This window comes from Haematobia irritans, chromosome 1 (genome assembly GCF_050003625.1).
Source record: "Haematobia irritans isolate KBUSLIRL chromosome 1, ASM5000362v1, whole genome shotgun sequence".
Lineage (NCBI taxonomy): Eukaryota > Metazoa > Arthropoda > Insecta > Diptera > Muscidae > Haematobia > Haematobia irritans.
Genome location: NC_134397.1, coordinates 181879027 through 181906541, shown reverse-complemented (window position 1 = coordinate 181906541; position 27515 = coordinate 181879027). Strand labels below are relative to the sequence as shown.

The window sequence follows — 27515 nt, the reverse complement described above, 5'->3', positions numbered from 1 at the left end:
ACCCATGCAGGTCAGATTTTACATTGAACTCGAATAATGTGAACTTGGTTCGAAGACTTATGGCCATTTCGATTGTAATAAAAAGTGCAACATTTACGCAATTGCTTACAAATATAAACGGTTTTGTTGTGGCTTTTAAATGTAGAATCTCTGACAGCATTTTGGACACTGCAATTTTGACGTAAGGGGAGAAGTTGTGTAAACCTGGTGTTACACTTTACACTATGAAAAGGCTGACCACCGACCACCTTAGAATGGTAGCATCCCTCTTCTGGAATGCGCACGCAAAACCTGTCCATGAATAAAGGGTGATACGGTCAAAATTTGGTCAATATAAACTTGACGTATTTCTTTCAATTTTGCATTTAAAAAACCTGAACACCCCTCATTTTGAAGGTGTGTGTGTGTAGAATGTTGCTCCTATTTTGATTTTGTAATTCACTCTTCAGTTGTCAAAATGCCGTCCAAGCAAGAAGAGCAGCGTAGCAAAATTTTGCTCGCGCATCGCGAAAATCCGAGCTACTCGCATGCAAAGCTGGCAAAATCGCTAAAAGTTGTCAAATCAACCGTTACAAATGTAATTAAAGTGTTTGGGGAACATTTGTCGACATCCAGGAAGTCTGGATCGGGGGGAAATCGAAAACCGGAAGCCGCTGAGACGACAAAGAGAGTTGCCGGTAGTTTCAAGCGAAACCCTAACCTCTCTCTCCGAGATGCCGCAAATAAGCTGGGTCTATCGTCTACAACCGTGCATCGAGCCAAAAAACGAGCGGGACTATCGACTTACAAGAAGGTAGTGACTCCAAATCGCGATGATAAACAAAATACGACGGCCAAAGCGCGATCCCGGAGGCTGTACACGACGATGCTGACGAAGTTTGACTGCGTGGTAATGGACGACGAAACCTACGTCAAAGCCGACTACAAGCAGCTTCCGGGACAGGAGTTTTATACGGCAAAAGGAAGGGGAAAGGTAGCAGATATTTTCAAGCACATAAAACTGTCAAAGTTCGCAAAGAAATATCTGGTTTGGCAAGCCATCTGTACCTGTGGCTTGAAAAGCAGCATTTTCATAGCTTCCGGGACTGTCAACCAAGAAATTTACGTGAAAGAGTGTTTGAATAAACGTCTGCTGCCTTTCCTGAAGAAGCACGGTTGTTCCGTACTGTTTTGGCCGGATTTGGCATCTAGCCATTATGGTAAAAAGGCCATGGAGTGGTACGCCGCCAACAACGTGTTGGTGGTTCCCAAGGACAAGAACCCTCCCAACACGCCAGAGCTCCGCCCAATTGATAAATACTGGGCTATTGTCAAGCGGAACCTAAAGAAGAACAAAAAAAACTGCTAAGGACGAGCAGCAGTTCAAGGCAAACTGGCTTTCTGCGGCGAAGAAGGTGGACAAGGTGGCTGTACAAAATCTGATGGCAGGTGTCAAGCGTGAGGCCCGGCAATTCGGATTTGGAAAAGCGAAAGCCTAACTGAATATTTTTCCTGAATTTTATACTAATTGAACTTGAAAAAGAAATTTAATTTGATTTTTTAAATAAACGATTTCACCGATTTACACGCGTTTTCCCTTGACCAAATTTTGACCTATCACCCTTTATATCTGTCTTATGAACGTAGTATTAAACAGATTTCAGGGCTTCACTTGTAATGTCTCTCAATTTACACTGCTGGGTATACTTTGTTATACCTCTCACTGCAGTCACCTACCCGATATATGGTTAGTGCACACACGGAGAGATTACTTCGGCTTTCTAAAACGAAAGCGCACTCTTAAATCACGATTGAATATGCCGGCAAAAAAAATTATTTACATTTAGACAATGGAGGTGATAAGAAATGATTGAATTTTTAGAGGTTTAGTTAGCAAGGCAAGCTAGTCGAATTAGTTGACCGACAACGAATTACTTTGTTTTCTTTTCACATTGTTTTGATTTGGCTTTCAGTAGGGGGAGGGAGGCAGGCAGATCATAAGGAGAAAAAGTGAAATTCTTCAAATAAAAACAAATATAAAAATGTTTCATTTATTTAAATATATAATTTACATATCTGTTATGATTTATTTTATTGGTGAGTATAACAATGAAGTAAATTGGAATTAAAATAAAAATTTTTTAATTTTATGCATAGATAGCTCATATGCCGAATGTAATCGACAAAAAACAAAATTCGGTTTTATCTGTAAGTGTACAACGGATGATTGCGACTATTTTAAAGAACCCGTGATAGAAGATGTGTCAAATTGGATAATAATATCATCCAGTAAGGTCAGTGATATCAAATATTTTTCTATTGACTAGGAGACAGATTTTTGTTTTGTACTTTAGAATGGCTTACGTTTTTTCACAACTGAGGGACGCTTTGGTTCTGCCGGGTTAAAAACCATTGAAGATTATATGGATCTGACTACTCGTAATGTGGATTCGGAGAAATTTAATGCAGATGCCGTTCTTGTGGATAACCAACGTTCATTGGGCTACTTATTTGGTCAAGGACAAACAAATGGTGAGAAAATACCAAGTTTATCATATAGAGGGAATCGGTAACTGCTGATAAATTAGACAAAATGGATCAAATAATTCTGGTTTTCTATTCTGAAATTTTGATCGTATTGAAACTCCCAATCACAAAGGTATTGGGTTTTTTGGTGAGGAATTTCAGTTTAAGTTATGGATTCTTGGGGATGAAAGCGTTCCAATTTGGGGACAATAGCTAGAAAAAATCTGGCAACACTGAAATTCTATGACAGAATTTCATGTATTTCTTGTGCGTTGACTTATGTCCTTATACTACACTGAAAAAACAGTGAACCCAACAGGAAGAAAACTTGTGATTAAATTTAGAAAATTTTGAATATTTTTAGAAATTTTTAACTAACCAGTGTTACAAGCGCTGGCAGCACGTCGATATCACAAAATTAAGTAATTATTTTTCGACAAATTCAAGAAAATTTATTAGACATAAATATTTTTTTTTTTCAATTGTTAAAGAAAATTTTGTAGTTTGAAGGAAAAAAATTGGAGTTCAAAATTGCAAGAATGTCTTTAGTGGCGTACGCACTTCTTGATGGACGCTTTTGTAGTAAAATTTACAAATTAAAGAAATAATGAACTATTTTGTGAAAAATATGAATTTAGTAAATCTTTATGCATAATTTGTGTATAATTTTTTCCCATTTTTTAATTCATTTATCTAACGTACGCAAAAAATTATTAGAATAAAGGGAACTTTTTCCAAACATAATAATTGTATGGACTAAAATATAGTTAAATTGGCCTTAGTGAAATAGAGAGTTCACTTTTTTTTGAGTTTACACTAATAAATATGATTACAGCATGCGAAAAATAAGAAGAAGTTTAAATATTTTTTTTCTTCATTTTCTATTAAACAAACGGCTCCAGCAACTGCTAGTATACGCTTTTGCTCCATCTTAGTTATTTTTAAGAAGAAGTTTAAATATAAATAATTAAGATGGAACAAAAGGGTATACTAGCAGTTGCTGGAGCCGTTTGTTTAATAAAAATTGAAGAAAAAATAAAAATCCCCGTATATGGGCAAATCAATGATTCCTAAAGAGATCCACATACTGATGTCAGAAACTATTAGATAAGTTACAAAATACTTCTCGCCTAGATTTCTATCGAATGGATGATTTTTGTTTTTACATAATTCTAAAAATTCCAACCAGAATTGGAGAAACATCGTTAATTCCATTTTTGAATAATAAAAATAAATTATTTTGGGATATATTACCTATAGATTTTTGCGTCGCAGCATAATAAAAATCAATGTTCGTTTGATTTTATGCCAATTGCGGATGCCACAGTTGATAGAATTCAACCAAAAATGATAGATTTTTTACTGTTTGGTAGATTGGCAACATTTTCTATAGAAATAACGTTTTAAAAAAGTTTTTAATACAATTTTCTATAGAAATAAAATTTTGACAAAATTTTCTATAGAAATAAAATTTTGACAAAATTTTCTATAGAAATAAAATTTTGACAAAATTTTCTACAGAAATAAAACTTTCTATAGAAATACAATTTTGAGAAAATTTTCTATAGAAATAAAATGTTGACAAAATTTTCTATAGAAATAGCATTTTGAAAAAATTTTCCCTATGTTAGAAATAACATTTTGAAAAAAAATTTCTATAGAAATAAAAATTTGACAAAACTTTCTATAGAAATACAATTTTGGGAAAATTTTCTATAGAAATTAAATTTTGATAAAATTTTCTATAGAAATAACATTTTGAAAAAATTTTCCATAGAAAAATAACATTTTGAAAAAATTTTCTATAGAAATAAAAATTTCTATAGAAATAAAAATTTCTATAGAAATAAAATGTGGACAAATTTTTGTATAGAAATAAAAATTTGATCAAATTTGCTACAGAAAAAAATGTGACAAAACTTTCTAATACAATTTTGAGAAAATTTTCTATAGAAATCAAATTTTGACAAAATTTTCTATAGAAATAAAATTTTGACAAAATTTTCTATAGAAATCAAATTTTGACAAAATTTTCTATAGAAATAAAATTTTGACAAAATTTTCTATAGAAATCAAATTTTGACAAAATTTTCTATAGAAATTAATTTTTGATAAAATTTAAAAAAAATTTAAATTTTAAATTTTTCCATAGAAATAACATTTTGAAAAATGTTCTATAGAAATAAAATGTGGACAAAATTTTCTATAGAAATAAAAATTTGACAAAATTTTCTATAGAATTAAAATTTTGACAAAATTTTATATAGAAATAAAATTTTGACAAAATTTTTATAAACTTTTTATAGCAATAAAATTTTGACAACATTTTCTATATAAATAAAATGTGGACAAATTTTTTATGGAAATAAAATGTGGACAAAATTTTCTATAGAAATAAAATTTTGACAACATTTTCTATAGAAATTAAATTTTGACAAAATTTTCTATAGAAATAAAATTTTGACAACATTTTCTTAAGAAATACAATTTTGACAAAATGTTCTATAGAAATAACATTTTGAAAAAAATTTCTATAGAAATAAAATGTGGACAAAACTTTCTATATAAATAAATATTTCACAAAATTTTCTACAGAAAGAAAACGTTGACAAAACTTTCTATAGAAATACAATTTTGAGAAAATTTTCTGTAGAAATCAAATTTTGACAAACATTTTCTATAAAAATAAAATTTTGACAAAATTTTCTATAGAAATTAAATTTTGATAAAATTTTCTATAGACATAACATTTTGAAAAAAATGTCCATAGAAATAACATTTTGAAAAAATTTTCTATAGAAATAAAAAGGTGACAAAATTTTCTATAGAAATAAAAATTTGACAACATTTTCTACAGAAAAAAAATTGACGAAACTTTCTAATGCAATTTTGAGAAAATTTTCTATAGAAATAAAATTTTGACAAAATTTTCTATAGAAATAAAATTTTGACAAAATTTTCTATAGAAATAAAATTTTGACAAAATTTTCTATAGAAATAAAATTTTGACAAAATTTTCTATAGAAATAAAATTTTGACAAAATTTTCTATAGAAATAAAATTTTGACAAAATTTTCTATAGAAATTAAATTTTGACAAAATTTTCTATAGAAATTAAATTTTGACAAAATTTTTTATAGAAATTAAATTTTGATAAAATTTTCAAAAAAAAAAATTTAGAAAATGTTTCCATAGAAATAACATTTTGAAAAAATGTTCTATAGAAATAAAATGTGGACAAAATTTTCTATAGAAATAGAAATTTGACAAAATTTTCTATAGAATTAAAATTTTGAAAAAATTTTATATAGAAATAAAATTTTGATACAATTTTGATAAATTTTTTATAGAAATAAAATGTTGACAAAATTTTCTATACAAATAAAATGTGGACAAATTTTTCTATGGAAATAAAATGTGGACAAAATTTTCTATAGAAATACAAGTTTGAGAAAATTTTCTATAGAAATAAAATGTGGACAAAATTTTCTATAGAAATACAAGTTTGAGAAAATTTTCTATAGAAATAAAATTTTGACAAAATTTTCTATAGAAATAAAATTTTGACAAAATTTTCTATAGAAATAACATTTAAAAAAAAATTTCCATAGAAATAACATTTTGAAATAATGTTCTATAGAAATAAAATGTGGACAAAATTTTCTATAGAAATAAAAATTTGACAAAATTTTCTATAGAATTAAAATTTTGACAAAATTTTTTATAGAAATAAAATTTTGATACATTTTTTATAGAAATAAAATTTTCACAAAATTTTCTATATAAATAAAATGTGGACAAATTTTTCTATGGAACAAAATTTTCTATAGAAATAAAATTTTGAGATATTAAATTTTTACAAAACTTTCTATAAGAACTAAATTTTGACAAAATGTTATATAGAAATAACATTTGCTATAAATTCAATATCTTTAAAGATTTTAATTTTCGTGTAAGGTCATACTGTTAAAGTCCATACACCCAAAATTGTCGCTAATAGGAGTGATCTTAATATTTAATATTGCAATAACTCAAAAAAACAAAAATGTTTTATTTTCTTTCGAAGAAAACATATTTTCTTTTTATAAAAACCACAAAAATGTCATCAATAATTTAAATTTAAGATTTATTAAATTTTATTCCCATAGAAAATTTTGTCAAAATTTTATTCCTATAGAAAATTTTGTCAAAATTTTATTTCTATAGAAAATTTGTGATGTACCTCTTAGGTGGAGAGAAATATTTTGTAAAATCTACCAAAACATCAGGAATTCTACCAATCTACCAAACAGTAAAAAAAAATCTACCATTTTTGGTAGTATGGATAGAGTTACTACAGTAACTCTATCCATACTACAGTAACAATATACAATGAAAAATCGTAAATGGGTTTTCAAATTCTAGGGGAGGGCGATCATTTTTTTCTGGGGGGGGGTTATGGTCTCCCCCAGAGGCTTATGGGCATGCGTTGCTAGAATGTTAATTTTACTCTCTCCTTGGTCATATGACTACAAATCGGGCGAAAGATATATATAGGAGCTATATTGAAATCTGAACCGATTACAATAAAATTTAGAACGATATTCCTAATTGTACTCCTTGTGGAAAATTTGAATCAAATTAGAGTAAAACTCTGGCTTCTAATCATATCGGACGAAAGATATATATGGGAGCTATTTTTAAATCTTAACCGATTTCATCCAAAATCAATAGGATTCTATTCTGATCCAAAACACATACCTTTGCGAACTTTGAAGTCGATTGGACTAAAACTGCGACCTAGACTTAACCAGCAGTGATCGATAAATCGACTCAGGCATTTGATATTCATTCGCTAAGTACTACTCGGTCTTATGCCAATTTCGATTGGGAATGTTGCCTCGTTGTCCCATTCTCAAAATTGATTGCAAAATATGAAGTACACTGTCATAGATTTTGGATCAGATATACCTGACAATATTATGAATTAAAAATGACTTTAGAATGCCACTATCATCTGGGCGAAAATACTATGAGGGAAAAATTAGTGTAACATATTTTTTTGCTAAACGAAAACACCCTTAGTCTGGTGTCTCAAGTGTATCTGCAACACCAGTATCCACCTAACTTTGATTTGAAAAATTGTTTTTGCAGTTTTTAGTCTACTGCAAAATACGGAAAAATCGACGTCTTCCATTACCATCGATCGCAATAAGACGTATCAGAAAATCATTGGCTTTGGAGGCGCTCTCACAGGCAGTGTATCGTTTTTACTGGAAAATATGCCATCTAAATTACAAAATCATATCTACAAGTAAATAAGCCCAGAACGTATTCGAATTAAAAACATTAACACATTTGTTTTCAGATCTTATTACCATCAAGATGGTATTGGCTTCAATATGTTGCGTACCACAATTGGGGGTTGTGATTTCGATTTAGAACCCTGGGCCTACAATGAAACCCCTAAAGATGATTTACAATTGTCAAATTTTACTCAATTGGATGAGCGCGATCTATTAAAAGTGAAACAAATACGAAAAATTAAATCGGTAGGGCAATTGGAAAATTTAAAAATAATGGCTGCTGCTTGGAGTCCACCACCATGGATGAAAAGTAATAGCGATTGGACTGGTTATAGCAGTTTGAAAATGAAATATTATGAAACATGGGCCGAATATCATATGAGGTAAGTGGGGAAATTCAAACACGGTTGCCACTCGAGCCACAAATAATCTACCAAAATTTGGAGAAAATTCTACCAAAAAACTATCAAACAAAAAAATCTTCTGTAGAAAATTTTGTCAAAATTTTATTTCTGTAGAAAATTTTGTTAAAATTTTATTTCCATAGAAAATTTTGTCAAAATTTTATTCCTATAGAATATTTTGTCAAAATTTTATTTCTATAGAAAATTTTGTCAAAATTTTATTTCTATAGAATATTTTGTCAAAATTTTATTTTTATAGAAAATTTTGTCAAAATGTTGTTTTTATAGAAAATTTTGTCAAAATTTTATTTCTAAAGGAAATGTTGTCAAAATTTTATTCCTATAGAAAAATTTATCAAAATTTTATTTCTATAGAAAATTTTGCCAAAATTTTATTTGTATGGAAAATTTTGTCAAAATTTTATTTCTACAGGATATGTTGTCATTGTATATCTATAGAAAATTTAATCAAAATTTGTGTCTATAGAAAATTTTGTAAAAATTTTATTTCTATAGAAAATTGTGTCGAAATTTTATTTCTATAGAAAATTTTTTTCTATAGGAAATTTTGTCGAAATTTTATTTCTATAGAAAATTTATTCAAAATTTGTTTCTATAGAAAATTTTGTAAAAATTTTATTTCTATAGAAAATTTTGTCGAAATTTTATTTCTATACAAAATTTTGTCAAAATTTTATTTCTATAGACAATTTTGTTAATATTTTATTTCTATAGAAAATGTTGACAAAATTTTATTTCTATAGAAAAATTTGTCAAAATTTTATTTCTATAGAAAAAGTTGTCAAAATTTTATTTCTATAGAGAATTTTGCCAAAATTTTATTTCTATAGAAAATTTTGCCAAAATTTTATTTCTATAGAAAATTTTGCCAAAATTTTATTTCTATAGAAAATTTTGCCAAAATTTTATTTCTATAGAAAAGTTTGTCCAAATGTTTCTATAGGAAAATTTGTCAAAATGTTGTTTCCTTAGAAAATTTTGTCATAATTTTATTTCCATAGAAAATTTTGTCAAAATTTTATTTCTATAGAAAATTTTGTCAATATTTTATTTATATAGAAAAGCTTGTCAATATTTTATTTCTATAGAAAATTTTGTCAAATTTTATTTCTATAGAAAATTTTGTCAATATTTTATTTTTATAGAAAATTTTGTCAAAATGTTGTTTCTGTAAAAAATTTTATTTTTAAAGAATATTTTGTCAACATTTTATTTTTATAGAAAATTATGTCAACATTTTATTTCTATAGAAAATTTTGTCAAAATTTTATTTCTATAGAAAATTTTGTAAAAATTTTATTTCTATAGAAAATTTTGTCGAAATTTTATTTCTATTGAAATTTGTGACAAAATTTTATTTCTATAGAAAATTTTGTCAAAATTTTATTTCTTCAGGAAATGTTGTCAAAATTGTATATCTATAGAAAATTTAATCAAAATTTGTTTCTATAGAAAATTTTGTAAAAATTTTATTTCTATAGAAAATTTTAACAACATTTTATTTCTATATAAAATTTTAACAAAATTTTATTTCTATAGAAAATGTTGACAAAATTTTATTTCTATAGAAAATATTGTCATAATTTTATTTCTATAGACAATTTTGTCAAAATTTTATTTCTATAGACAATTTTGTCAAAATTTTATTTCTATAGAAAATTTTGTCAAAATTTTATTTTTATAGCAAATTTTGTCAAAATTTTATTTCTATAGCAAATTTTGTCAAAGTTTTATTTCTATAGAAAATTTTGTCAAAATTTTATTTCTATAGAATATTTTGTCATAATTTTATTTCCATAGAAAATTTTGTCCAAATTTTATTTCTATAGAAAATTTTGTCAATATTTTATTTCTATAGAAAATTTTGTCAATATTTTATTTTTATAAAAAATTTTGTCAAATTTTATATCTGTAGAAAATTTTGTCAACATTTTATTTTTATAGAAAATTTTGTCAAAATTTTATTCCTATAGAAAAAATTGTCGAAATTTTATTTCTATAGAAAATTTTGACAAAATTTTATTTCTATAGAAAATTTTGTCAAAGTTTTATTTCTATAGAAAATTTTGTCCCAATTTTATTTCTCCAGGAAATGTTGTCAAAATTTGTGTTTATAGAAAATTTTGTAAAAATTTTATTTCTATAGAAAATTTTGTCGAAATTTTATTTCTATAGAAAATTGATTCAAAATTTGTTTCTATAGAAAATTTTGTAAAAATTTTAGTTCTATAGAAAATTTTGTCGAAGTTTTATTTCTATAGAAAATTTTATCAAAATTTGTTTATATAGACAATTTTGTGAAAATTTTATTTTTATAGAAAATTATGTCAAAATTCTATTTCTATAGAAAATTTTGTCAAAATTTTATTTCTATAGAAAATTTTGTTCAAAAATTATTTCTATAGAAAATTTTGTAAAAATTTTATTTCTATAGAAAATTTTGTCAAAATTTTATTTCTATAGAAAATTTTGTCAAAATTTTTTTCTATAGAAAATTTTGTAAAAATTTTTATTTCTATAGAAAATTTTGAAAAATTTTATTTCCGTAGAAAATTTTGTCAACATTTTATTTCTATAGACAATTTTGCCATACTTTTATTTCTATATAAAATTTTGTCAAAATTTTATATCTATAGACAATTTTGTTAAAATGTTATTTCTGTAGAAACACGGTAGCTACAGTAATCACGGTAGCTACAGTAATCACATAGTCAAATCTGTATATATAATTATTTACCGATATGGAACTGGAATTTTCATGGTTGTTAGAAGACATATACTAAGATCACGTAGCAAATTTCTACCGGATCGGCTGACTTACGAGGGCGGTTCGGAAGCTTCTTAGCCTATCAATGAAAGAGAATAGTTAGTTTTTCAAAAATATTTTTATTTTTCAATATAATCTCCGAAACTTCAATACACTTAGTCCAACGCTTTTCTAGCAATTCTATCCCTTGATTAAAATAGTTTTCGTCAAGGTCTTCAAAATAGTGGTTTACAACTGTAATTGCATCTTCATTTGAGGTAAAACGCTTGCCAGCAAGGAATTTTTTAGATTTGGGAACAAGTAAATGTCACTGGGAGCTAAATCAGGAGAATAAGGTGATTGGTCAAGCAATATTTTATTTTTATAGAATATTTTGTCAAATTTTATTTCTGTAGAAAATTTTGTCAACATTTTATTTTTATAGAAAATTTTGTCAAAATTTTATTCCAATAGAAAAAATTGTCGAAATTTTATTTCTATAGAAAATTTTGACAAAATTTTATTTCTATAGAAAATTTTGTCAAAATTTTATTTCTATAGAAAATTTTGTCCCAATTTTATTTCTCCAGGAAATGTTGTCAAAATTTGTTTCTATAGAAAATTTTGTAAAAATTTTATTTCTATAGAAAATTTTGTCGAAATTTTATTTCTATAGAAAATTTATTCAAAATTTGTTTCTATAGAAAATTTTGTAAAAATTTTATTTCTATAGAAAATTTGGTCGAAGTTTTATTTCTATAGAAAATTTTATCAAAATTTGTTTATATAGAAAATTTTGTGAAAATTTTATTTTTATAGAAAATTATGTCAAAATTCTATTTCTATAGAAAATTTTGTCAAAATTTTATTTCTATAGAAAATTTTGTTCAAAAATTATTTCTATAGACAATTTTGCAATACTTTTATTTCTATATAAAATTTTGTCAAAATTTTATATCTATAGACAATTTTATCAAAATTTTCTTTCTATAGAAAATTTTTGTCAAAATTTTATTTCTGTAGAAAATGTTGCCATTTTTTTTCTATAGAAAATTTTGGAAATTTTTTTTCTATAGAAAATTTTGCCAATATTTTATGTTTATAGAAAATTTTGTCAAAATTTTATTTCTATAGAAAATTTTGTTAAGATGTTATTTCTGTAGAAACACGGTAGCTACAGTAATCACGTAGTCAAATCTGAGTCCGTGCTATATATAATTATTTACCGATATGGAACTGGAATTTTCATGGTTGTTAGAAGACATATACTAAGATCACGTAGCAAATTTCTACCGAATCGGCTGACTTACGAGGGCGGTTCGGAAGCTTCTTAGCCTATCAATGAAAGAGAATAGTTAGTTTTTCAAAAATATTTTTATTTTTCAATATAATCTCCTGAAACTTCAATACACTTAGTCCAACGCTTTTCTAACAATTCTATCCCTTGATTAAAATAGTTTTCCTCAAGGTCTTCAAAATAGTGGTTTACAACTGTAATTGCATCTTCATTTGAGGTAAAACGCTTGCCAGCAAGGAATTTTTTAGATTTGGGAACAAGTTAAAGTCACTGGGAGCTAAATCAGGAGAATAAGGTTTTTCTCGAATTTGTACATTTAATTGATCCAAAAGGTTGCAATAGTACTCTGAATTTATTGTTTTACCCTTTTGCAGATAGTCAATCAATAAAATACCTTTGAAGTCCCAAAAAACCGTTGCCATAACCTTACCACCCGATTGAATTGTTTTTGCCTTCTTTTGGGGCACTTCCTCCAGCTTCAGTCCATTGTTTGGATTGTTCTGTTGTCTCTGGAGTATAGTGGTGGATCCATATCTCATAGAAGTTTCCAAAACTCTTAACTTTTTTCTTTTTATACCGCGCTTTTTGTGCTAGGCTAAGAAGTTTCGGAACTGCCCTCGTATGGAGACTTCATGAGTCTCTAGGCCAATTTTTAGATCTGATCAGATCTAATTCTATAGTAATTTGATATGATTAGATCTTAACATTTTTCGGTACTACTCATATCTAATCGTATCAAATTAGATCTCTCAATTTTTACTCGGGTACAGCGAAAAGCAAATGGGAAACGATATTTGTTTGTCTAAAATTTCGTTTGGGAGGAAATAATTATTTTTTTGCGTTTATAAAATATTGTATTTTAATGGCAAAGAAACGTGCATAATATTTATGAAATGTTTTATATCATAAATAATTTATACATTCCCTTCGAAACTGATAAAAAATGTACTTTTACATAATATTTACAAAAAATATAAAAATATAAAAAATTATCCTTTCTATTTAAAATTAATTATTAATTAAACTTTACAGATATCTTGAGCGAATGCACAATGAAAATATTACGATTTGGGCCATATCCACTGGCAATGAGCCACTAAACGGAGTCATTGGATGGCTGTTCGTTCGTTTCATGAGTTTGGGTTGGACACCACAAAGTCAGGTATGATGCAATTTCCGTACCTATGTATGTTAAATATAATAGAGGGGCTATATTACAAAAAAAGTTAGAGCTATTCTACGTAGGGTGCTAAATATATTTCGGACCATGACAAAGACCCACTTGGAGGCTCCGTCATTGAGATCCTATGGTGGAGGATATAAACGCTTACATTTAGAACTACATAACATAGCTTCCTAAAAATGTATTTATTTTAAACAAGCCAATTTTTGGCTAGGAACATATATCAATAACCAAATCCTTGAGTCCAAGTAAACTATTTTTTGATTTTATACATTATTATACCCACCACTATAGCCCCCATATAGACCGATCTCTCGATTTTAGTTCTTGGGCTTCTAGAAACCGTAGTTTTTATCAAATTTGCCTGAAATTAGAAATCTAGCGGTATTGTAGGACCATAAAGAGGTGTGCCGAAAATGGTGATTATCGGTCCATGTTTTGGTATAGCCCACATATAGAGAGATCTCCCGATATTACTTCTTGAGCTTCTAGAATCCGTAGTTTTTATCCAATTTGCCTGAAATTGAAAATCTAGAGATATTTTAGGACCACAAAAAGGTTTTTCACTGATCATGAAAATTGTTTGAAACTGAATGTAAAATGTCAAAAAAAAAAATTTTAAATGTATCTTCGGGAAGCGTACTGGTTGAACTGATCTGTTTGGGAGAATATTTGTCATAAAATCCCCTGATATTCTATATATTATCAAGTAAGACGCTACGACGAAGAATTTACAAAGGCAGCTATTATATTTGATTCATGGTGGTGGGTACTTAAGATTCGGCCCGGCCGAACCTACTGCTGTATATACTTGTTTTTCCCATGAAAATGTATTTTTATTAAATTTCCTGTTAAGTATATTTTTTTTTTTGTTTTTATTTTTTCATTTAGGCACTTTATTTAAATAATTATTTGGGTCCGATGTTAAAGAAGTCGCAATTTAAAAACGTTTTAATTTTTGGAAATGATGACCAGAGATATTCATACCCAACATGGTTGGAGAAGGTAAGGCGATAAAAGATTATAAGATGCAACAGTAGAAACCGGTGGACTGGTATGTTTTCTTACGACGATTGTCGGATTTCGCGAAAATACCATTTTCGGTATTTTTAAGGCCTCAACAACCAGCTATCGGTTTTTATATATCCATTTTAAAATTGTTAATTGCATGCCAAATTCAGGCAAATATATCTGTGTATTTTAATAAACTGCAGTGAAAATACTTCTAAATAGAGGCAACGTAGTTACATTTAAATTAAAAAAATGTATCAAATAGATTTACTTTTTTTTCGTAGATTTTTTGTGACAATAAAAAGATTTTCCTTTTAAAATTAAGTGCTTATATATTATTTTTTATATGTAAAGAGGATAGTATTGCTCAGTAGTACTATGAATTTCATAAAATCTTTCGAATAGTTTTGGAATCCCTAACACGGTTGTCACAGTTGGTAGAATTTTACCAAAAATGGTAGACTTTTTTACGGTTTGGTACACGGATGAAAAAGACTGTTTTTCATATGTTTGGCTATAAACATTATATGTTTGGAACACAAATTTTTAAACACAATATTTTTGAGTGCAAGCATATAATGTTCATAAACTAGCATAACATGTTTGGGACATATATGTTAATATGTTAGAACATATTATGTTTGGGACATAAAATGTTTGTAAATATAATATGCTTGGATGCAAACATATATTAATTTAGAAATAGCCTATAAATATATATATGTGTTTAGTAGCTTGGAGCACTATTTAACAGGGAGCGATATTGAATTAAGTTGGTGGTTGTTGCTTGTTATTACAAAATTAACATTTTATTTTTCCTTGGGCAATTGCTCAGCTACTTCTTTGATCCTTACAAACTGTGTGGTCCGCTGTTCGAATCCCCGTCCGGCAAAAGGTAAAATTTAAATAAAAAAAATCATAAAATTGAATAATTTCTTCTACAATGTTTGTATTACAGAAAAAGGTGCTAAGAACTAAAAAAATTTCGTGGAAGTGAGAAAGATGTGAGGGAATATACAATTAGGCAGAAACAAAATTTTGAGTATTCAGGTCGAAAACCTATGTTGTTAGCACCTATATTACCTGTTTATTTTCATAATTCATTATGATTGTAAATATATAAATAAATAAATAAAATTTTGAGCACAATATTGTTTGGGAGAATTTTTTTTAAGCATATAATATTTTTGGGTGCAAAATGCTTCCAAACATATTATATGTTCACATAATAACATATTGTTTTTTGGAAGACAACATTATTGAATTTGGATGCAAAAATACAAAATGTTTGGAACTTAGACTACCCAAACATATATTGTTTAGACCAATATGCTTTCAAAAATATTATATATTGGAATAGATCAAACATATAAATGTTTGGGCAATACCCAAAAATGTATATGCTTGAAGCAAAATATGTTTGGGAGTATATGTTACAGAAGCGATTTTTTGTGAGCGTGTATAGAAATAAAATTTTGACAAATTTTTCCATAGAAATAAAATGTTGACAAAATTTTCTACACAGATAAAATGTTGGCAAAATTTTCTACAGCGATAAAATTTTGACAAAATTTTCTATAGAAATAAAAATAAGAACAAATTTTATAGAAATAAAATTGTGACAAAAAAATTTCTGTATGTTAGATACAAAAAAAAATATAAAAATAAAATTTTGACAAAAATTTCTATAGAAATATAATGTTGACAAAGTTTACTATAGAAATAAAATTTTTAAAAAATGTTCTATAGAAGTAAAATTTTGATTAAATTTGATATAGAGAAAAATTTTGACAAAATTTTCTATAGAAATACAATTTTGACAAAGTCTGCTATAGAAATAAAATTTTGACAAATTTTTCCATAGAAATAAAGTGTTGACAAAATTTTCCCCAGAGATAAAATTTTGGCAAAATTTTCTACAGATATAAAATTTTGACAAAATTTTGTATAGAAATAAAATTTTGACAAACTTTTCTATAGAAATAAAATTTTGAAAAAATGTTCTATAGAAATAAAATTTTGACAAAATGTTCTATAGAAATAAAATTTTGACAAAATGTTCTATAGAAATAAAATTTTGACAAAATGTTCTATAGAAATAAAATTTTAATAAAATGTTCTATAGAAATAAAATTTTGACAAAATTTTCTATGGAAATAAAATTTTACAAAATTTTCTATGGAAATAAAATTTTGACCAAATTTTCTAAAGAAATAAAATTTTGACAAAATTTTCTAAAGAATAAAAGTTTTGACAAAATTTTCTATAGAAATAAAATTTTGATAAAATTTTCTATAGAAATAAAGTGTTGACAAAAAAGCAAATCTATAGAAATAAAATTCTGAGAAAATTTGCTATAGAAATAAAATTTTGAAAAAATGTTCTATAGAAATAAAATTTTGACAAAATGTTCTATAGAAATAAAATTGTGAAAAAAAACAAATCTATAGAAATAAAATTCTGAGAAAAATGTTCTATAGAAATAAAATTTTGAAAAAATGTTCTATAGAAATAAAATTTTGAAAAAATGTTCTATAGAAATAAAATTTTGAAAAAATGTTCTATAGAAATAAAATTTTGAAAAAATGTTCTATAGAAATAAAGTTTTGACAAAATTTTCTAAAGAAATACAATTTTGACAAAATTTTCTAAAGAAATAAAATTTTTACAAAATTTGCTATAGATATAAAATTTTGACAAAATTTTCTATGGAAATAAAATTTTGACAAAACTTTCTAAAGAAATAAAATTTTGACAAAATTTTCTATAGAAATAAATTTTTGAAAAAATGTTCTATAGAAATAAAATTTTGACAAAATTTTCTAAAGAAATACAATTTTGACAAAATTTTCTAAAGAAATAAAATTTTTACAAAATTTGCTATAGATATAAAATTTCGACAAAATTTTCTATGGAAATAAAATTTTGACAAAATTTTCTAAAGAAATAAAATTTTGACAAAGTTTACTAAAGAAATAAAATTTTTAAAAAATTATCTATAGAAATACAATTTTGATTAAATTTACTGTAGGGAAAAATTTTTACAAAATTTTCTATAGAAGTAAAATTTTGACAACATTTTCTATAGAAATAATATGTTGGCAAAATTGTCTATAGAAATAAAATTTTTAAAAATTTTTCTATAGAAATAAAATTTTGATTAAATTTACAATAGAGAAAAAGTTTTGATAAAATTTTCTATAGAAGTAAAATTTTGACAAAGTTGTCTATAGAAATAAAATTTTAACAAATTTTTCCATAGAAATAAAATGTTGACAAAATTTTGTGCAGTGATACAAATTTGGCAAAATTTTCTACAGAGATAAAATTTTGTATAGAAATAAAATTTTGACAGCATTTTTCTATAGAAATAATATTTTGGCAAAATTTTCTATAGAAATAAAATTTTTAAAAAATTTTCTTTTGACATAAAATTTTGATTAAATTTACTATATAGAAGAATTTTGATAAAATTTTCTATAGAAGTAAAATTTTGACAAAGTTGTCTATAGAAATAAAATTGTAACAATTTTTTCCATAGAAATAAAATGTTGATAAAATTTTGTACAGAGATACAAATTTGGCAAAATTTTCTACAGAGATAAAATTTTGACAAAATTTTCTATAGAAATAAAAATATGAAAAAAATTTTCTATAGAAATAAAATTGTGACAAAAAAATCTCTAGATACAAAAAAAAATCTATAAAAATAAAAATTTGACAAAATTTTCAATAAAAATTAAATTTTGACAAAATTTTCAATTGAAATAAAATTTTGACCAAATTTTCTATAGAAATAAAATTTTGACAACATTTTCCATAGAAATAAAATTTTGACAAAATTTTCTATAGAAATAAAATTTTTACAACATTTTCTATAGAAATAAAATTTTTACAACATTTTCTATAGAAATAAAATTTTTACAACATTTTCTATAGAAATAAAATTTTGAGAAAATTTTCGTTCAAAATAAATTTTTTGGACAATTTTTCGATAGAAATAAAATCTTGAATAGATTTTCTTTAGAAATAAAATAACTTAAATAATTTATAAATTGTGAGTAATTTCCCCTTTATTGAAGAAGTAGTAACTTTCCCTTGTTGGTGCAAGCTAAAATCGTTAAAATATTTAAAATTGGACACACCCAAAAATGTTCACTAATAGGAGAGATCATAATCCATAATATTGCAAAATATTCTTAAATAAAATAATAAACAATATAGTATTTTCAAAATATGGTACACAAATTTTCTTCAAATTTTGGTAATTTATTTTTGGCAAGAGTTGGAATGGTGATATCAATCCGTTGGATTTTTGCGCCTAGGGGCATTTTGGAGAATAAGGTTGGCATTACAAATTACCAAAATGTCGATCAGTTTTACACAGTGCTTCACCGGTAATGGGCAAAAATGAGCCCATTCACCAAAAATTCTGCGTTGGGTAATGTCGTTCTAAGGTCCTCAATTCGTACATCAGATGTATTTTGAAAGGCCACACACCAAAATCATTCCGCGAAATTTTCCAAATTTAGTCAAAATAGCCCGAATAGCCGCTTCAGAGGGTGGATTAAACTGACCATAAAATGGACGAAGCGCAAGAAGAATATATTTGAAAGAGAAACAAAACACGAAATATGAGTCAGCTGTGTAAACTAGTGTTGCCAAAAAGATAATACATAAAAAATCACCCTTTATCTTATGGAATAATCCACAAATTTATAAAAAAATGTACAATTTTTTATTTGTGTGTGTAAAGAGGATAGTATAGCTTAACACTATGAATTTCATAAAGTCTTTCGAAAAGTTTTGGAATGAATCCCTAATGGGACGTATAAACCTACACTCTTTCAGTAGCATATATTGAGTCTTATATTGATATATTTTTTTCAGATGAATGAAACAATTCCCGATTCTTTAAAATACTTGGATGGTTTTGCTGTTCATTGGTATTGGGATGATATCTTTGGTCCGGAGCTTATCGACAAAACTATGCAATTATTTCCCAATAAATTTTTACTGAACACAGAATCATGTGTGGGCGATAAGCCATGGCAAGCCCATGGACCTGAGTTGGGATCTTGGGAACGTGGAGAACAATATATACGAGCATTCTTGCAAGATTTACAACATAATTTCAATGGATGGATTGATTGGAATCTAATTCTCAATGAAAATGGAGGACCAAATTATGTTAACAACACTGTGGATGCTCCAATTGTGGTTAACACAAAGAGTTAGTAGTGTCTGGGAATTTTATAATACAAAAATAATTTCATAAAATTTGCCTACTTTTTTCTTCTACAGATTATCAGGAATTCTATAAGCAGCCCATATACTATGGCATTGGTCATTTCTCGAAATTCATAAAACCCGATTCAAAACGTGTCCAGGCGATGGTTACAAGTCCCCAAAACTCTGTGGATGCTGTTGCTTTCCACAGACCGGATGATACAATGGTTTTGATAATATTCAATAGGTAAGTGTGCAATATATGGAGGGAGTATGGGAGTATGGTTTATTGTCCCATTCCCTTGGCACGAGTTAATGTTTTTTTTTTCAAAGAATTGCATTTAAAGATTGTCCCGTACTTATCCCTCAGTGCTTTTTGGTTGACAATGTAGTTTTATGAATGGATAGATCCATTAATGCATTTGAGTGTTAAGTACTTGAAAATTTATTGTCTCCGCTACTTCAGTGTCCTTATGGTTTTGAATACCATAAACACATATTCGCCATTGTCGGGGATTTCTCTTTTAGAAGTCTTTAAGATTTCATTACACACTTGAGGACAAGTAATATTTGAGAAATTTATGAGTATGAGTTTTATTAGACTGTTGCAGTGGAGGTTGGTATGGACAGTTTGGTTATATACCCTCAGAAAAAAGTTAAAGAAAATTTCAAAAAGATAAAAATGTTTCAGCAACACACAACAAATATTTTTTCTCTTCAATTACGAAATTAATTGAACCAATTAATTTTTAATTGAAATCACAGAAATGACCAATTTATGGTTGATTAGTAAAAGAGCATATACTTGCAACAAAATCTGATGGAATTTCAATCTCCAGGAAGCTCCGGAAATCAAATCTGGGGATAAGTTTAACCCTCTAATGCCCAATTGCGCCTTTAGGCGGGCTTAATTAAATAAGGAAGCTTTTAGTAAAACACACGTCAAGGCAACAAAAATGGGTAAAATAAAAAGAAAACTTAGTTGAAACCGTTCAAGAGGCTTTGCAGCATATACTAAATTTTACCGTATAAATTTTTTCTGGTTTAGTTTTCTTGCTTTTGTGTCGTTAACATTGAATATTTAATCAGCTGGCAAAAAAATTGGGACATTAGAGGGTTAAATGTGGGATATACTTAAAAGTGGTCCGATATGATCCATTTGTAACACCATCCAACCTACACGAATAACAACAACTTGTGCCAAGTTTCAAGTCGATAGTTTGTTTAGTTCGAAATTTAGTGTTTAAATAGACGGACGTCCATCGCTAGATCGACTCCGAATTTTAACCATGATCCAGAATATATATAGACATGATGAGGTCTTAGACACGGTTGCCACTCGAGCCAAAAAAATCGATCAAAAATTGAATGAATAATTTTACTAAAAAAACTACCAAATCAACAGAATCTTATTTTGCAATGTTTGACTAATTTTTTGAATTATTATTAAAACAAAATGTTTTTTTTCGAAAAAAAGCTTTATTATTTTATTGTAAAAGTTTATTTATTATTTTATGATCACTACTAATAGTGAACATTTATGTGGGTGTATTGAATTGCAAATTTGTCGAAGTTTTAAATATTTTTAGCTTGCACTAACAAGAGAAAGTATAGCATGATATTAAACGAAATTTATTTTTTTTAAAATACCGACTTAATGACGTTATAGAAAATTTTATTTCTATAGAAAATTTTGTTAAAATTTTATTTCAATAGAAAGTTTTTAAAAATTTTATTTCTATAGAAAATTTTGTCAAAAATTTTATTTCTATAGAAAATTTTGTCAAAAATTTTATTTCTATAGAAAATTTTGTTAAAAATTTTATTTCTATAGAAAATTTTGTTAAAAATTTGATTTCTATTGAAAAATTTATCAAAATCCTATTTATATCGGAATTGTCTTAATTTTATTTCTATAAGGCAAAATTTTATTTCTATAGAATGTTTTGTTAAAATTTTATTTCCATAGAAGAACAAAATCTTATTTTGCAATGTTTGACTAATTTTTTTAATTATTATTAAAACAAAAATTTTTTTCGAAAAAAGCTTTATTATTTTATTGTAAAAGTTTATTATTTTATGATCACTACTAATAGTGAAAATTTATTTGGATGTATTGAATTGTAAATATGTCGAAGTTTTAAATATTTTTAGATTGCAAAGTATAGCATGATATTAAACGAAATTTATTTTTTTTAAATACCGACTTAATGACGTTATAGAAAATTTTATCAAAATTGTATTTCTATAGAAAATTTTGTTAAAATTTTATTTCAATAGAAAGTTTTTAAAAATTTTATTTCTATAGAAAATTTTGTAAACATTTTATTTCTATTGAAAATTTTGTCAAAAATTTTATTTCTATAGAAAATTTTGTTAAAAAATTTCTCTCTATAGAAAATTTTGTTAAAAATTTAATTTCTATTGAAAAATTTATGAAAATCTTATTTATATCGGATTTGTCTTAATTTTATTTCTATAGAAAATTTTGTTAAACTTTTATTTCAATAGAAAGTTTTTAAAAATTTTATTTCTATAGAAAATTTGTCCAAACTTTATTTCTATAGAAAATTTTGTCAAAATTTGATTTTTATAGAAAATTTGTTAATTTTTTTTCTGTAGAAAATTGTATCAAAATGTTATTTCTATAGAAAATTTTGTCAACATTTTATTTCTAGAGGAAATTATGTCAAAATTGTATTTTTATAGAAAATTTGGCAAAATTTTATTTTTATAGAAAATTTTGTTAAAAATTTTATTTCTGTAGAAAATTTTATCAAAATCCTATTTCTGTACAAAAATTTGTCTTCATTTTATTTCCATAACAAATTGGGCACAATTTTATTTCTATAGAAAATTTTGACAAAATTTTATTTCTATAGAAAATTTTGACAAAATTTTATTTCTATAGAAAATTTTTTTCGAAAAAAGCTTTATTATTTTATTGTAAAAGTTTATTATTTTATGATCACTACTAATAGTGAAAATTTATTTGGATGTATTGAATTGTAAATATGTCGAAGTTTTAAATATTTTTAGATTGCAAAGTATAGCATGATATTAAACGAAATTTATTTTTTTTTAATACCGACTTAATGACGTTATAGAAAATTTTATCAAAATTGTATTTCTATAGAAAATTTTGTTAAAATTTTATTTCAATAGAAAGTTTTTAAAAATTTTATTTCTATAGAAAATTTTGTAAACATTTTATTTCTATTGAAAATTTTGTCAAAAATTTTATTTCTATAGAAAATTTTGTTAAAAAATTTCTCTCTATAGAAAATTTTGTTAAAAATTTAATTTCTATTGAAAAATTTATGAAAATCTTATTTATATCGGATTTGTCTTAATTTTATTTCTATAGAAAATTTTGTTAAACTTTTATATCAATAGAAAGTTTTTAAAAATTTTATTTCTATAGAAAATTTGTCCAAACTTTATTTCTATAGAAAATTTTGTCAAAATTTGATTTTTATAGAAAATTTGTTAATTTTTTTTCTGTAGAAAATTGTATCAAAATGTTATTTCTATAGAAAATTTTGTCAACATTTTATTTCTAGAGGAAATTATGTCAAAATTGTATTTTTATAGAAAATTTGGCAAAATTTTATTTTTATAGAAAATTTTGTTAAAAATTTTATTTCTGTAGAAAATTTTATCAAAATCCTATTTCTGTACAAAAATTTGTCTTCATTTTATTTCCATAGCAAATTGGGCACAATTTTATTTCTATAGAAAATTTTGACAAAATTTTATTTCTATAGAAAATTTTGACAAAATTTTATTTCTATAGAATGTTTTGTTAAAATTTTATTTCCATAGAAGTTTTTGTCCAAATTTTATTTCTATAGAAAATTTTGACAAAATTTTATTTCTATAGAATGTTTTGTTATAATTTTATTTCGATAGAATTTTTTGTCCAAATTTTATTTCTATAGAAAATTCTATTTCTATAGAAAATTTTGTCAAAATTTTATTTCAATAAAAAATTTTGTCAAAATTTTATTTCTATCGTAAATATTTTAAAAATTGTATTTTTATAGGAAATTTTGTCAAAATTGTATTTTTTATAGAAAATTTTGTCAAAACTGTATTTCAATAGAAAATTTTGTCCAAAATTTATTTCTATAGAAAATTTTATCAAAATTTTATTTTTATAGCAAATTGGGCAAAATTTTATTTCAATAGAAAATTTTATTTTTATAGAAATTTTTGTCAAAATTTTATTTCTATAGAAAATTTTGTTAAAATTTTATTTCAATAGAAAGTTTTTAGAAATTTTATTTCTATAGAAAATTTTGTCAAAAATTTTATTTCAATTTTATTTCTATAGAAAATTTTGTTAAAAATTTTATTTCTATAGAAAATTTTGTTAAAAATTTTATTTCTATAGAAAATTTTGTTAAAAATTTGATTTCTATTGAAAATTTTATCAAATTCCTATTTATATCGGATTTGTCTTAATTTTATTTCTATAGAAAATTGGGCAAAATTTTATTTCTATAGAAAATTTTGACAAAATTTTATTTCTATAGAATGTTTTGTTAAAATTTTATTTCCATAGAAGTTTTTGTCCAAATTTTATTTCAATAGAAAATTTTGTCAAAATTTTATTTCCATAGAATCTTTTGTCCAAATCTTATTTCTATATAAAATTTTGCCAAAATTTTTTATCTATAGAAAATTTTGTCAAAATTTTACTTCTACAGAAAATTTTGTCAAAATTTTACTTCTACAGAAAATTTTGTCAAAATTTTACTTCTACAGAAAATTTTGTCAAAATTTTATTTCTATAGAAAATTTTGTCAAAATTTTATTTCTATAGAAAATTATGTCAAAATTTTATTTCTAGAGAAAATTTTGTCAAAATTGTATTTTTATAGAAAATTTGGCAAAATTTTATTTTTATAGAAAATTTTGTTAAAAATTTTATCAAAATCCTATTTCTGTAGAAAAATTTGTCTTCATTTTATTTCCATAGCAAATTGGGCAAAATTTTATTTCTATAGAAAATTTTGACAAAATTTTATTTCTATAGAATGTTTTGTTAAAATTTTATTTCCATAGAAGTTTTTGTCCAAATTTTATTTCTATAGAAAATGTTGACAAAATTTTATTTCTATAGAATGTTTTGTTATAATTTTATTTCCATAGAATTTTTTGTCCAAATTTTATTTCTATAGAAAATTATATTTCTATAGAAAATTTTGTCAAAATTTTATTTCAATAAAAAATTTTGTCAAAATTTTATTTCTATCGTAAATATTTTCAAAATTGTATTTTTATAGGAAATTTTGTCAAAATTGTATTTTTTATAGAACATTTTGTCAGAACTGTATTTCAATAGAAAATTTTGTCCAAAATTTATTTCTATAGAAAATTTTATCAAAATTTTATTTTTATAGCAAATTGGGCAAAATTTTATTTCAATAGAAAATTTTATTTTTATAGAAATTTTTGTCAAAATTTGATTTCTATAGAAAATTTTGTCAAAATTGTATTTCTATAGAAAATTTTGTAAAAATTTTATTTCTATAGAAAATTTTGTCAAAATTTTATTTCTATAGAAAATTTTGTCAAAATTTTATTTCTATAGAAAATTTTGTCAAAATTTTGTTTCTATAGAAAATTTTGTCAAAATTTTATTTCTAGAGGAAATTTCTGAATTACATGAAAATGTTCTTTTTGGATCCGGAAGTGGTGCAAAATTGACGAAGTAGCGATGAATTTAACATGGGCTTTTCATAGGACGGAAGTCCTCCATTTCAACAGCCGTTGCACTGAAGTTGCATCACTTTTTTAGGTGTGATCCGAATTCAATGTTTTGGATGTAAATTAAAAAATTCTGTGATATTTTGTCAAATAAATAATTTTTATAATTTTTTATAATTTTTAATGGACTTTAACGCTTGTCTGAAATGCTTGACCTCAAATATTTTTAAAAATTCACAATTTTTTCAGATTGGATTTGGCATTTTTTCGACAAAATTTAAACGATTTGTACCATTTTATGAATTCGTACTCTGTTTTTAACCTATTTGAAACAAAAAAGTTAAAATTACCCATTAAAAATATGAAAAAACAAGTTATGAAAAATTGAATTAAAAGAACTGCCTGGATAGTTAAAATAAAGAACATCGTTGGAAGTGCATCTTCTGGAAGTGCTTTTAAAGTTGTGCCTTTGAAAAACTTCCAAATTTTTTTGGTGGGTTAGTTAAAGAGGAATATTTTGCAAGCTATACTAAAACATCAATTTTGGTTGAATTCTACCAACTTTGGCATCCGTGGTCTGAGACAAAGATATCGATGAGTTACCTATGGCGGAGGGTATAATAAGAATTTCAAATTGGCGAGAAGATAGCTGTTTCGGTTATCCACATTCTCATAAGTTCTCATTACTAATTCCAATTATTAGGAACATATAGGCAAAGGCATTCCGAAATTGATCAATTTAAATATTAATAGTCGGTTTCTCGAAATCGAAAACGAACGCCTTCGATCGATAGAATTGCAAAGACAGCAGATTTTTTGGTTATAAATCCAGCTGTTCTTAACATTTCAGTCGAATGATAAGAGTGCGATATATGTAGAGAAACAGATCACATAAAGGTGCTTCGTATTCACTTCATTATTGTACCTCCTCTTGACCCAATAATTGTTAAAGCACCCCGTTTTATTGTATTCACTTAAATTGAATATGAGTACATCTGGTGAAGGGGGACGAGTGGATCTTTACCGAAATTGTTAATAGTTTTATGTTTTTGTTTTTCTACTGCGAATACACTTGAGATTACACACTTTCATATTGTCACTTAGACGATATCGTCATGTACATAGATAATAACCCCCAGTGAATTTGAAGGCATCTGCTTTATGCCACTTATGGAGATGCAATGTAACAACATCTCCCTACAACATTGTAATAATAGCGGAATTGTCTTCTACTACATCTAATGCATTTTTTTCTTGATTCTAATTCGGATGATACTGCTGTTATAAATTTGTATTTTTGTTTTATTCTTTTTCAGTGCTCCAATCTCTCAGGATATTACCATAAATGATAGTGTTCGTGGTTCCACCGAAGTGAATGTACCAGCTCGATCAATCCATACAATGTTGTTTAAATGATGCGGATATGAGTTATTTTCGAATTTTATTATAATGGCATAAAATAATTTTTAAATTTTAGAGAATAATAAACCTTAGGATGTTATTCAGTTATAATAAATGTAAAATGGTAAATAAAACAAGTATGTACGGCCGTAAGTTCGGTCAGGCCGAAGCTTATGTACCCTCCACCATGGATTGCGTAGAAACTTCTACTGAAGCCGATGGCAAGGTATCTTAAAACTTCCTAACACCGTAATATATACCACATAGTCTATACCACGTATGGTTGCCACTCGAGCCAAAAATAATCTATCAAAATTTTATTTTTATAGAAAACATTGTCAAAATGTTATTTCTATAGAAAATTGTTTCCAAATTTTATTTCTATGGAAAATTTTGTCAAAATTTTACTTCTATAGAAAATGTTGTCAAAATGTTATTTCTATAGAAAGTTTTGTCAAAATTTTATTTTTATAGAACATTTTGTCAAAATTTTATTTTTATAGAACATTTTGTCAACATTTTATTTCTTTAGAAAATTTTGTAAAAATTTTATTTCTATAGAAAATTTTGTCAAAATTTTATTTCTATAGAAAATTTTGTCAACATTTTATTTCTTTAGAAAATTTTGTCAAAATTTTATTTCTATAGAAGATTTTGTCGAAATATTATATCTATAGAACATTTTGTCAAAATTTTATTTCTATAGAACATTTTGTCA

General features: G+C 25.3%; 1 protein-coding gene across 1 annotated transcript; it reads left to right on the top strand.

Moving 5' to 3' along the window:
- The first annotated feature begins 1867 nt into the window (after positions 1-1867).
- LOC142222235 (lysosomal acid glucosylceramidase-like) lies at positions 1868-26934 on the top strand. The gene is made up of 10 exons (XM_075292251.1): positions 1868-2076; positions 2137-2273; positions 2334-2511; positions 7639-7798; positions 7853-8173; positions 13291-13420; positions 14333-14446; positions 19343-19685; positions 19757-19928; positions 26713-26934. The coding sequence occupies exons 1-10, from the start codon at positions 2022-2024 to the stop codon at positions 26810-26812; spliced, it is 1710 nt and encodes a 569-aa protein (XP_075148366.1). The 5' UTR covers positions 1868-2021; the 3' UTR covers positions 26813-26934.
- The last annotated feature ends 581 nt before the right edge of the window (positions 26935-27515 follow it).

What these genes read in the sequence shown, in the direction of transcription:
- LOC142222235 (XM_075292251.1), top strand. Translation starts at nt 2,022, where the DNA reads ATGTTTCATTTATTTAAATATATAATTTACATATCTGTTATGATTTAT. An exon ending in TGTTATGATTTATTTTATTG is followed by an intron (nt 2,077 to 2,136) that starts GTGAGTATAACA and finishes TTTTATGCATAG; the next exon opens with ATAGCTCATATGCCGAATGT. An exon ending in TTACAAAATCATATCTACAA is followed by an intron (nt 7,799 to 7,852) that starts GTAAATAAGCCC and finishes ATTTGTTTTCAG; the next exon opens with ATCTTATTACCATCAAGATG.